At 37.6% G+C, this 12,958-nt stretch overlaps 3 protein-coding genes across 6 annotated transcripts in view; 1 reads left to right on the top strand and 2 right to left on the bottom strand.

The window, feature by feature from the left end:
* The window catches only part of nf2b (NF2, moesin-ezrin-radixin like (MERLIN) tumor suppressor b), a 19,856-nt gene extending 16,885 nt beyond the window's left edge, over positions 1-2,971 (bottom strand). Inside the window, exons 1-2 of the mRNA XM_015036694.1 lie at positions 2,642-2,971; positions 2,333-2,448 (exon numbers count right to left, since the gene is read on the bottom strand). Coding sequence (XP_014892180.1) covers positions 2,333-2,422 — 90 coding nt within the window. The 5' untranslated portion in view covers positions 2,423-2,448; positions 2,642-2,971. The remainder of the gene's footprint in view (positions 1-2,332; positions 2,449-2,641) is intronic.
* Positions 2,972-3,258: 287 nt separating this feature from the next.
* On the top strand, positions 3,259-6,748 carry mettl27 (methyltransferase like 27). Of its 4 annotated transcripts, none has more exons than XM_015036697.1 (6): positions 3,259-3,347; positions 4,338-4,474; positions 5,261-5,389; positions 5,878-6,070; positions 6,232-6,324; positions 6,424-6,748. In XM_015036697.1, exons 2-6 carry the CDS (start codon positions 4,355-4,357, stop codon positions 6,624-6,626), a joined length of 738 nt encoding a protein of 245 aa, XP_014892183.1. In that variant the 5' UTR covers positions 3,259-3,347; positions 4,338-4,354; the 3' UTR covers positions 6,627-6,748. The 4 variants fall into 4 exon arrangements, with proteins under 4 accessions (XP_014892183.1, XP_014892182.1, XP_014892181.1 ...); XM_015036696.1 differs by having other exon boundaries at positions 3,260-3,353; XM_015036695.1 differs by having other exon boundaries at positions 3,276-4,474.
* Positions 6,749-7,798: 1,050 nt separating this feature from the next.
* Positions 7,799-10,115, bottom strand: LOC106950056 (claudin-4-like). The gene has a single exon (XM_015036693.1). The coding sequence runs from the start codon at positions 9,351-9,353 to the stop codon at positions 8,373-8,375; it is 981 nt and encodes a 326-aa protein (XP_014892179.1). The 5' UTR covers positions 9,354-10,115; the 3' UTR covers positions 7,799-8,372.
* Positions 10,116-12,958: the final 2,843 nt, after the last annotated feature.

Below are 12,958 nucleotides of genomic sequence, written 5' to 3'. Positions count from 1 at the left end.
AACAGGCATTGTGCAAATTGTACTGCTATTGATAATACTATCTTTAACAGACCGATAACATATGAAGGCTCTGAAGAGGCTAAATAATGCAAAGAGTCAAAATAAAACCTCTAATGTTTAGAGTCTAAACATTGCCAAAAAAATTCAAGTATAAAACTTAACATTCAAAGTAAAAACAGGTTCCATTACAATAAACAATCCAGAGTTACTGAATGAAAACTTCCTGATAGCATAGAGGCTAGCTGATTACTGCTAGTTCTGAGTGGCTGTTTCTGACTGAGCGGAGTAATTATGCAGAACAGGGAGGAGATCGATTATTTTTTTAGAGATTATCTGTCTCATGTTAGGACAGCGAAAGTTTTAATACGTATGTAAACTATATTTTTTTAGGTTAGATGCTGCAGCTTTAAACAGGTTTGGTGTGAGAGTCACTACCAGGTGGAGCAGAAGCGAAGCTCCGTCTGTCAAATATTACTACCTGTAGCGTAGCAGCGGTTCAACAGGAGAACAGAACCAGCGTCTTACATCGCAGCTCGAAGACTTAAATCATTTTGCGGGTTATTTGTTTAGCTTTCTGACCGTCATGCTAATCCGGGTGAGCGTAGCTGTGCGCTGCTTTACCTGCTATCTGATCCTCCGTATGTCTTTTTTACTGCAGTGAGCCTCGATGTAGCCAAACTCCGTCAAGTATGGCACTGTTTTTATGCCATATTAGATTCGTTGTGTTGATGCATTTTGACGTGCTTCAATTTTCCGCCGCAACACGCAAACTTCCCCATTCACTCAGTGCGTTATAGTTCCACATCGCTTAGGATTTGTTGCTGCACGTTTGCGCAGTGTGAAGGAAAGAGGAGACCAGCTGCACAGGCAGGCTGGAAATGAGAAGTAGGTGATCGGTATCGGTAAAAGAGACAATGATCGACGATCACCGATCATGCACTTTTTCACGAAAATCGGCCCGATTATGATCGGTGACCGATCGATCGGCACACCTCTACTGTGGAGTGCAAAAGGATTAATGCTAACCTTTTCTTTTTCACATTAGAACCACAAACCTGAATGTATTATGCTGAGATTTGAACAAGGAAGCAGCAAACATGGAAAAAGAAATCCTGACAGCAGATTAGTCCAAAACAGATGGAATTAGAAAAATGGGAAAAAATTGCTCTCTAATTATGAAGAAAAAAAGATTGTTCAATAAAACATTGCCTCAGGGGAGAGAGGACATATATGTGCTACAGTTGTCTGATTTAAAAATAAATAAAATTAAACAATGTATAACTTTCCTTCCTAATTATTTTTGTGCTATTTTGCATTACTCTGAAACCTGCAGCTCTTTAGATCCCAAAACACTAAAGAATTTAGCAACATTTTAAGTTTTTGTCTGTGTTAATAGTGTATTGCGACAGGAATGTTTTGTTCTTATAAGACCTTATTCTTTGTCAACAGGCTTCAAAGTACTTGCTTTTATTAACATAATTTTTTGATTGAATATGTACTAAACCTTAAAACTACATTAAAAGTTCTTCTTTAATTTAAAAATGTAAACAAATAACTATAGTAGGTTTTATAAAAACATTTTGGAGAGTCATCCTGCTCAAAATGTGTCCAGATAAACAAATTATTATTTGTTTAGCAGTTCAAAGTGCGTTTTTTATGAAAACATAAAAACATCATAAATACAGTCAGCAGTTGTGAACCCATTATGTTTTAATTTGTGCCAACATTAAACTTATCAATACACATAAATAATTTGGTCAATTTTCCATTCATTATGGCCCAAAAGTAACTCAGAGCAGGTGGGTTTTAATCTTGATTTAAAGGAACTCAGTGTTTCGGCTGTTTAGCAGTTTTCTGGGAGTTTGTTCCAGATTTGTGGTGCATAAAAGCTGAAAGCTGCTTCTTTTTAGGCAGACCGGTGAAGACACTGTGCCAGTTATCAATGCGACAACAGATAAACATATGAATGAGTTTCTCTAGATCTTTCTGGTACATTAATCTTGGAAATGTTCTTCAGGTGACAGAAGGCTGACTTTGCAACTATCTTTATGTGTTTGTGACATATTTCGTGCCTGATCAGTTATTACAAGTTATTACTTGTAATAAGTGAAGCTGTGTGCCGACTCTAGATCACTCCTCTTTAGATCCAAAGATAATAACTTCTGTTTTGTTTGTGTTCAGCTGGATAAAATTATGGCATTATATATCCAACATTTTCATCCTATACAAATGTTTTTGTTTCTCTTGTTTCTTTAATGTACTACTTTATGTGTGGGGTGTACAATTAAACATAAGGACAGACAGAACAGAGGTCGTGGGAAGAAATCCTAACCTCACAGCTGAACTCCATCTCAGCATCCATAGTGACGACTTTAACTTTGAAAGTCTTGGGTTGTTTCTTCTTCAGTCCCAGGATCGACATTTTGATAGTGTTTCCAGATTGGAGAACTGTGGAAACAATGAGATGCGTTCAAGGAAGCCTAAGTAAATCACACCTCAATAGAGTGTAATAATACATCTAAAACAATTCATATCAATAACACGCCTCGAAAACTAATATTTTCAGTCGATTTTACACAGAAGGAGAGCTGCTTTGAGTTGAAAATATAAGGCATTAAACGTATAGATGAGGCCTAATTACCAGGGAGCAGAGTTGAACTTGAGCCCGTCCAGCAAGGCTGAGGGGAGGATGGGCTTTTGTGTTTGTGTTGGGGCGACCAATGCTAAGCTAACTTTCCTCACTAAAACTGCTACTTTTTCTAACAGTTAAGACACATAAACCGTCCATAACAAGTTATAAAAACAGCGAAACTTTAGCGAAACCTCCATAATGGACATATATCTGATATTGTTCCTAAAGTTAGAAAAAAAAAACTTGCTAAAGCTGTCGGTGCTACGTGTTTAGCTTGTTAGCACACTGTTCAAAATCAGAAGGAGTTTCCAGAAGATTTTTGTTTTGACTCCCAGTCGCTCTACAGGTGGGAACATGAACAACAGTCAGGAACGCCACTGCGCCTGTGTCTGCTTCAATGCTATCGGAAATATCAGCTTTTCTCTGAAATATCAGTGAATGTAGGAGAAAACACCAAAGCAAAAACCTACTTTGGTAATGAGTTTTTCTATATAAATATAATTGAAGAAATGAAGACGTATTCTAAGAGTTTAAAATGGAAATTCTAGTGAAAACCTGTGGATATTTGGAATAGCAAGTTGCAATTCAACGCCTCAGATCCTGAGAGTTTTTACTGAGGGAAAAGTTAACCCATAGTCCATGCAACTCGCTTCCTGGTGCAGTTCACTGCAACCATTGAGTAAATAACAGAAACCAAACTACGAGGCTAGTTTTGGTAAATGTAGCTCTGTCTTTTCATACAAAATAGAAGCGAGCTTTATATATCACTACACAAGAAAGAAGACAGCATTATGGTTAAATGTGTTGTGTTTTACTGAGTCGGGAGATGTTGTTTTCGTGTATAAAATCTTGCACTGTATGACGAGAAATTCCCATTTCATGATGACCTTAACTCAAAATACAACTGTTTCATATTACTTATACGATAATTTTAAAGAAAAATATACATTATGGTGTAATTGTTTTTCTATGTTGCAAAAAGCAACAAACAGACCTTTTCCTATAACGTTGATGATTGCAGTTATAATGTTAATTTGAAAGAGAATAAAAAATACATTTAGTATGGTTAAGATTTTGTAGGAGCTTTTGTTTCATTATAATACAATAGAGTTTTACTGTTCTGCGATTTCTTGATTTTACCCTCTGTTACACATTTATTGATTAAAAAAGTATATTGTTACTGTTCTTATTCTGTAAATTTGTCACTTCTTATTTTTGTATTCTTTACCATTGTGTGAATGTGCAAGCTTCTACTTTTCTTTAACTTGCTGGTGGTATACTTGAGTTTCCCCGCTATGGGATAATAAATTATATCTCTATTCATTTATTGCCATTTATGTTATAATATATTATATTCAGTGGAGTTGTGCTGGGAGTATAGAAAGCTGAAAATGGCTGACAGCAGCTCTGCAGATGTGGTGGTAATTGTTTGCTACTGCATGTTTAAAACTGGTTTATGACACTTTTACTTGCACATCATCAGCAGCTGCTGATTGTAACAGTGTTGTTGTGATAGAACACATGTAGTTTCGAAACGTAATCATCCCTGTAAATCTCGAACATGTCTAAAAACAGTGTTACATTAATTTAAATATCAGCAAAATTGTTATCTCCAGCAGTTGTTTAAAGATAAAGTGGAATTAAAGCTGCTAAACTGAATATATTAAAGATGTTCATTAATTGTGTTTATCTTTTTTACTGTTAGTGACAGGTTTTTGTACAATGTCTGCTGACAGTAACACATTTGAAAGCGTAAAAGCTGCTGTCTTATCAGCTCATAAAAGCACCACATCAGAAGAGAAGATCAGCTTCTACAACCGGTGGGCAGAAAACTACGAACAGGTGAGAAAAGACACATTGAATGGGGTTATTTTCTTATTCTAGGTTTAATAACTATGACAAGCTAAATGCTAAAATTAAGATTAATGAACAGTCATTTAAACAAAAGTGGCAAGCTTTTTGGATTTCTGTTGATGTTAATCCTTTTATGTTTCCGTTAGTTGCTACATGTGGAGGAATACACTTAACCTACTACATTAAGTGTATTTCTTCAGTAACCCAAAGTTTCTTTTACATCTACTATAGATAAACTTGTATTAATTTGACATTTGGTGCGAAATTCCAATCTATATTGGTAAAATGACAAAAGTTTTCACTTTGCTTCACTTGTGAGCTTCACTTGAGGCCTCAATACCCGACTCGGCCGTTCATGGGTTCAAGTCCCGACTCGTTGACCTTTGCTGCATGTCTTCATCGTTTCTCACAACCGGCTTTCCTGTCACTTCACTATCACATAAAGACTCAAGTTGTCACATAAAGAAAAAAAGAAAATCAGCCAGATAAACACCAACATTTTTAAGTCATATCTGACACAGACTCTCAGAGTAATTTATTTAATATTTGGTGAGTAATTTGATTTTGTAGCATGGCATTTTAATAATTTCTGCAACGTTCCGAACCTTACGTCGCATAATTTGCTCAATCAAAACACCTTTTAACACCTACTGGGTTCAGTGTATTCCTTTAAAGTATTTTTTCTACATATTAAAACGGTGTTTTCTCGTAAATGTGGAAGTGGGAGACCAAAGAAAACTGCTTTCCTTTCAGTTTTTACCATCTTTTAAACAGGATGTGGCCGTTTTGGATTACCGTGCACCAAGTCTGGCAGCAGAGTGCATCTCGTCCCATTTCAGCAGCGCGCGAGAAGCAGCCCTTGTGCTGGATGTGGCGTGTGGTACCGGACTGGTGGCCAAACACGTGAGTAGTAGCTACACTAATGAGATAGACAGACAGAAAGAAACGAGGTATTAAGAAATCTACACATCAGTTTCGTTGAAGCACCTTTTTGGTTTAATTTTGGCGTTCAGTCGCCTCTCCAGAGTCCAGACCTGAATCTGGAGTAAATCAATGGGATCTCTTGAAGAGATATTCTTTCACTCTGCAAAGTTTTACTTTCACAAAAAATGTGGGCACAGTAGTTGCAGTATTTTGCTTTTATACAAAGCAAACCTGCAGGTATATTTGATATGGTTGTAATTGTTTCATCTGATCTTTATTGAACAGAGAAAATATAGACATATATTTTAAAAGATATATTTTTATACTAAAAATCTAAAAATATATTTTTTAATATTAAAAATATAGAAGTATATTTTAAAAAACTACATATGGTTAACTAAAATTTGACATTATTTTTAATAAAGATTGATGTCTTTAAACTAAGAGCTTTGTTTTCCTTTTTTAAGGACAGAGACACTATCATTGTCAGTAGTATGACTGACACAGAGATATTTGTTGAACAGATGAAAAAACTCGGGTTTGAACATTTTGTGGGTGTGGATGGAAGCGAGGTGATGCTGGGCAAGGCGAGACAGAGCGGCTTGTACCAGGACTTGAAGCAGTGCATGCTGGGAAAGGAGCCTCTCCCGGTACAAGGGGGTAATTAAACCAACATCCTGTCATCTCATTAGTCTCTGTGACCTTTATGGTGGTTTCTACTTTCACTGCTTGTGGCTTCTGTACATTTAAGTTGTGACTATTCTGACTTTTTAAAAACTGTTAAATGTTAAGCATGATGAGCTTCTCTTTACCTCCTGTAGGCAGATTTGATGTGGTTGTAATTGTTGGAGCATTAAGTGTTGGTAATGCCCCTATTAGTACCACCAGAGACTTGTGCAATGCCACCAAACCAGGTCAGAGTATCATTTTATTTATTAACTTTTTAAATTAATTTCTTCTGTCTTGTGGTAAATGTGTAATTTCTTCACTGCACTGTTTTATCCTTCCTCTAGGTGGCTTCATTTGCATGACAACCAGAAGTAACCAGGAGAACTCGGAGTACAAAGCTGCCCTTGACAGCGAGCTGAGGAAGATGGAGGAAGAGGAGCTCTGGACTTGTTTAGAGGTCACCAAGGTCAAAGACTGGGAGAGGGCTGTATCAGAGAAGGAGGACGGCTACATATCTGGAGTTGTATACCTCTATAAGAAACTGTAACACAATCATACCAGTAAATGTGACAACACTTGTCCAAGTGGGATATTTTTTAATTAAAATGAACTCACCACAAAGTCAAAAAGAAGTATTAAACTGAATTAAAACCTAATTGTTGCATTATTCATTATTGTTACACTATGACTCCTATATTATTTTACTTAAGAATCTCTTAAGACTTGAGTAAAATATAATTGTACTGTATATGTATTGTTAAATTGTACTTTTAAATTTTTGTAACATTTAAACATTTTAAATATTACATTTTTGAATATTCAAATAATATTAAAATATTTTTAAATATTTTTTAACATCAAAAACTATTCACATCCAACAACATGTACACAAGCTTGATCGACAGCGCTAGGATCCTCCTCCTCCTGGCTCTGATTGGGTGTTTCTGACTGTGCGGTTCACTTTTGCAGATTGCCATAGCAACACTGGGAGGTGGCAGATGAGCTTGATTTATTTCACGGATTACTTGTAAATATTAAGCTTTAATATCATTAAAGTAATGGGGGGTTTTGATGTATAAACAATCTGTGAAGCAAAACTTCTTTAAACTCCGGGAGAGACCAATGTGTTTCCCAACCACCAGGTGTCACTGTTTCATCACCTTTTTATAGAAATGTTTCTCCAGCGTGTCACTGTACAAACAGTGTTTGGCTAAATAACAAAGCCCTGACCTGTGACTACATCCAAGCTTCACCAAACACATAAAGCAGAATTTTTTTTAAAGAATTAAGTCAATAAATACAAATAAATAATGCAAAGATAAACTCTGGCTGTTTATGTTATGGTTTATTCAAAGTTTGCCTTTTGACAAACCATAACATAAACAGCCAGAGTTCCCGTGGTTATTTATGAATTTATCTCCATAACACAGTCACCACAACAAAATTTATTTGTGACATTCTGGACGACCGACATGCATTTTGTCTTTATAATGCTTTCATTTGAATCAACAAAACCCAAACATGATTCACTGAAACTCAATGAAGTTTCCTCTGCAAACATGCTTCTTCCTCCTTCAACACAGCTCTGTTGTGATCTCTGTCAAACCAGTTTGTCCAGAAGCTTCTGATTACCAAAGCAAGACTGGGAGTCCAGGTGATTACCCTGGCCAGTTTTTCCTTAATTCATGACTAGTAAGAAAACAATATACAATATATTCGTTCACATTTTGTCAATTTATTGAAACGTGAGATACATTTTCTGTTACATGTTTAAATAAAATAAAAATATAATCACAATTAGATGCTCTGATGAAAAGTATTTACAGAAACCTTTGTTGTGTAATAGGTAGAGCATTTATTTCCACACATTTAACTGTATAAAGTAATAACAAATAAGTAAAAATAATCAAACATAGTCATTCAAGTTGCTGTGTCTTTGTTAGATAAGGTAAAAAACAACAAACTCAAAAGCCTGAGATAAAATATTACATTCAAATTTATTCAGTGCATTAAAACACTAAAAACAGTTGATGCAGTGTAATATCTCACATTAGCATGGCAAGTTAAAACCAACAGTTCAAGTTGAATAAGCTCATTCATCACAAGTTGTACATACTTCACTTGTTTTACTTGTGACAATCAGTTCAAGCACATAAAATGTTAAATTTTAATTTTGTCTCCTTCATTTTGATAAAAGTCCTTCACATTAAACACAACAAATAATAATTATATTAAACATTATCATCTATAAAACATTGCAAACTAAATGTAAACTGAAGTATTCCTTCTTCTATTACAGGTAAGTTTTCGCTGGGTTTTCTGCTGCCTCTTCATTTTCACTGGCAGCTGATAAAGTTTCGTCCAGTTCAGCTTGTTTCAACTGGGACTTTGTTGATGGCGCGTCGCTGTGTTCGGACTTTCTCGACTCGGGCCTTTTCATCTGAGACTTTGTCGATGGAGCCCAGGATTTCTCTGAATCCTCTCCCATGTTCTGCTGGGATTCGACGTCATATCCCAGCCTTGAGAGCTGCTGAGGATTGGCGGTTGGCGCCACAAAGCTTTGGGGCCCAGGCGACTTGGGTTTGATGGGTTGAGCCAGCGCCTTCGGCACCCTGGTGAGACGGGAGCCAGCGCGGGTTGATCCTTTAGAGGATTGGACTACCACATAGCGAACTGAGGGCCTCTTGTCAGTGTCATGGGCTTTGCCTGGGCAGGAGGACTTCATGAACAGACCCCCTCCCAGGATGAGCAGAAACGCTGCCCCCCAGCCAATGTAGAGGCAAGCGCCGAGCTCCCTCTTCTGAGCGTCTATGGCTGCACTGTAGAAGTTCTTCACCACCGTCCCGGCCGCCCATGCTGTAGGGATCAAACACAGCAGCCCTGTGATCATCAGCACCACCCCTCCTGCTATGGCCACTTTCTCCTTCCTTCCTTCATTTCCTTCATCATCCAAGAAGCGGGTGCATTTTCCACCCACGAAGGCCAGGATGAGGCCAAAGCTGCCCGTAACGATGGCGAGGATCATGAGCGCCCTGGCGGTCTGCCTGTCGGCGCTGAGAGCCAGCTGGGACTCATAGGGCTTGCACATCCTCTGTCCTGTGCTTTGAACCACACAAGTCATCCAGATGCCCTCCCAGACAGTCTGAGAGGTCACAATGGAGCTGCCCACGAAGGCGGTCACACTCCACATAGGCAGCGCGCAGCTGGTGATGACCCCAGCCCAGCCCAGGAGGCACAGGGCACTGGCCACCAGCTGCATCCCCATCGAGGCCATGATGGGAAGATCTGTGAAGCTGCTGGAAAAATCCTCTTCAAGAAGAGCCTCTCTTGATCCCTGCGGTGCTTGTTTTGCCTTCAGTGTCGCGCTCTCTCGCTCTCTGATCAGTCTTCTCTGCTATCTTTGTCAGTCCTTAACATGTGCCGCCTCTTTCACATGCCTGCCCCTCTAACCATGAACTTATCTGGAGTGATCGACGCAGTTTCGGTTCCTCTGGTATCCTTTTTTGAAGTCCCAGGTGTGTCTTAGTTCAGCTGTACTTCATTTGTTTACAGGATATTTCCATCTCTTACTGTCCCTCCCCGTTTTGTGTCCTCCTCCTGCTCAACATGTCTCTCTACCTGAGCGAGCGCTGTCACCTGAGCAGCTGTCGCTGTGCTACTGGTCAGGTGTACATGTGCCACACCTGTCCTACTGGGGAAAGAAAGAGGAGGAGGGTGACAGAAAGAAGTTACACAATCCATCCCCACTCCTATTGTCTCGCTTGAATTAGGTTGCTTAGGTGAAACCAATATTCATTTACATGTAAATGAACGAAACAAAATAGAGAGATTGAGATTGAGGTCCAAGCATTGGCCTTGCTTTGGTGAAATGGCCTCAGGTTTTATTTATTGTGGTACACATTATATTTGTGCTGAATAACCAAAAGTTGTAAATTACCCATCAGGGATTCAGAGCAGCTGTGTTTCTCATTTTTTAGAAGAGCAGAAGTGAAATGCCAACTTCAGTTTGTTGGGCCAAAACCAACTTGACTGGAACAACATTGACTGAGGAGAAAAACCGGTTTAAAACATGCAAACACCTTTCCACCCTCACACATGTACACCCACACACACGCACACACACACCACAACGTAAAATTATATGTATTCCTTTTATCTTTGGGATGCTATCAGTGATAACTTCTATATTTATTTCTTTACTAATCTTGAGATGTAATTCATTTGCTTGTACATGGTTGTAAATTTCCTTTGTTTCTCTCGTATTTCCTCGTTTGGTGTTGCCATTGTCAACAGCTTCGACTGTTTTTCCTCAATCATGTCTGGAATGTTTCGGCTTAAATTTCCCGTGCTTTAAATAAACTGTAGCGACAGAAACTCGGTACTTTACAGAAGATCTTTATGAGTATTTGTAGAAAATCAAGCTGGATGTTGTGACAAGGAAAAGACAAATGATCTAATCGAATTAAACCTAAAAAATGAATTTACAGGCCATGTTTTTGTAACATCTCAAAAAGTATCTTTCAAACTTCAATTGGTATTAAAATAAAATAAAAATATTGAGAGAGTTTTTTGAAAATATAAATGATGATACAAAAGGTTTTGTTTTGCATGATGTTAAGTAACTGATTAACAATTGATAGCAGGTACAATAAGTATTGATCAGGTCAATGTTTATGTTAGTATGTATATTTTTCATATTTTTAATGAAATATGACTGTAAACAAAAATGTTTTGGTCTTGCTCAACACCTTGGTGGTGATGAAACTTGACTTTAATTTCTATCTGAAATTTAAGATTCTGGTGTTCAGTTTATTTTTTCCCCACTTTAGAGGTCGAGTAGTGCAATCTCTAATATTTCTATTGACATGAAATTTGCATCAGATCTTTGTAGCAATCCAAGTAATGCACACATGCAAAGAAATCAATACAATTTAGTCCATGAATGGGTTTATGTGCAATGAAGAGGAATGGTAGAGGATGTTCACAGAGAGCCAAGAAATCAGCTGAAATATGTAAGTATTTAGAAAGTGTTTGTGTTGCTATGTTCTTGTCTAATATTAACTGGCAGCCTATAGAGTATTTTTTTCTGTCAGACTTGAACCTTCAGAGACACATAAAGGTAATTTAAAAGTCAGCCTCCTAAACATTTCTACGATTAAAAGACTAAAGTCTCAGCAAGATCTTAAGAAATTCATCCATGTTTTTCTCTAATCAAATTTATCACTACCACAGCATCTTCACAGGTCTTCCAAAAACAATCAATCCTTCAGCTGCAGCTGATCCAGAAAGCTGCTGCTGGCATTCTGACTAAAACCAGGAGGACAGAGCGCGTCAGCCCAGGTCTGAAGTCCTTTCACTAGCTTCCTGTAGCTCAGACAATAGACTTTAAAATACTTTTTGTTAGTTTATAAATCACTGTAGTTCAGTTTTTATTCATATCCCAAGGGCGGATTGGTTTGCAACAATAACTGATGCCCTACTGCATTACTTTTAGTTTTTAATATGCAACTGATCCCTCGCGTCCCACTTGTTAATTAATAACATACATCTCCCAATAGCAAATAAAAGTTTAACTATAGAACACCATAACCAAGTAGAATAGGTGACATATTCCAAATGGCTTATTGTCCCTCACCCCTTTGTTCAGTTAAAATAATTAATTTAATTAATTATACATACCCATATTCACACATACAGCTCTGGAAAAGTGAAGAGCCCACTGCACTGAACCCCATTAAAAACTTCCTGGTTGTTCCACCAAATATCTGAACTCTTCCTGAGTTAAAACATTAGTATTGTTGTTTCTAAATTAATATGAACTTGTTTTCTTTGCATTATTTGAAGAAAGCGCTCCACCTTTTTCATTATTTTGACCGTTTCTCATTTTCTGCAAATAAATATAAAATTTCTGCTTGGAATTAGGAGACATGTTGTCAGTAGTCCATAGAATATAAGAGCAATGTTCATTTGACTCAAACATAAACCTAGAAAAAGTAAAATCAGAGAAAAATTATCATTTAATGGTCTCTTAATTTTTTTTTCCAGAGCTCTATATACATATACACACAAATAAAGCTTTAAAGTACATTGTGCTCCCGAAAATATAAAATATGTATTCAAAATCTAAAAAGAGGTCTTGGTATTGAAGTCTAAGGGAAACTAAGCTCCGCAATGAAAGAAACCCGACCATGCCGGGTTCTGATCTCAGGCATCCTGAAGCACAAAAAAGTAAAATCTTTACTTATATGAACCTTTCAGGTCGCTGCGGTCTTCTGGTCCAAGTCTACTTCCCGTCCTGAGTCAGAACCAAATATGCAGAAGAACAAACTTCCAGAAAACTGCAAAAATCATTAAATTTTTTAAATCAATGTTAGAAACCCCTCTGTTAACTAACTGAAATAACTCATTTTAGTTTGTAGTCCAACTCTTCTTTATTTCTTTTAATGGGGAGTTTTTACCACATAGAAAATGTGCTTAGAGGGAGCAAATTTTCCATTTAACAGGTTTTTACATATCTTCATAGAATATAATAGAGCAGAATCTCATTTGTTGTCCCACAATGAGGACCTTCAGGGTGTAACGTGCTGAGGCTTTCTGATTTGCATAGTCACCTTGGTCCAGTCATTCCTGCATAGCTGCTTTGCTGCTGGTGGTTTCTTTGGTTCCTTCAGTTCGCTGCTTGTGTTAGCTCCAGTTTGTTAAAGTATCTATCATTCATGCTTGTGTAGCTCCTTTTGTTCTTCCTAAATAACACACTTTGTTTGACCTTCGCTGGCCTGTGTCCAGTGTTTGAGCCCACTCTTCCCACAGCACTTATCAACTCTGTGTGGCCTTCCCGTTCTCGTTTTAACGCACCGCGCTTCCTTTGTTGTTTAATTA

This window comes from Poecilia latipinna, unplaced genomic scaffold, assembly GCF_001443285.1.
Source record: "Poecilia latipinna isolate Pla-1442-1.1 unplaced genomic scaffold, P_latipinna-1.0 Scaffold375, whole genome shotgun sequence".
NCBI classification, from domain to species: Eukaryota; Metazoa; Chordata; class Actinopteri; order Cyprinodontiformes; family Poeciliidae; genus Poecilia; species Poecilia latipinna.
The sequence above is the reverse complement of the archived record's forward strand: the minus strand, read 5'-3'. Positions and strand labels throughout refer to the sequence as shown.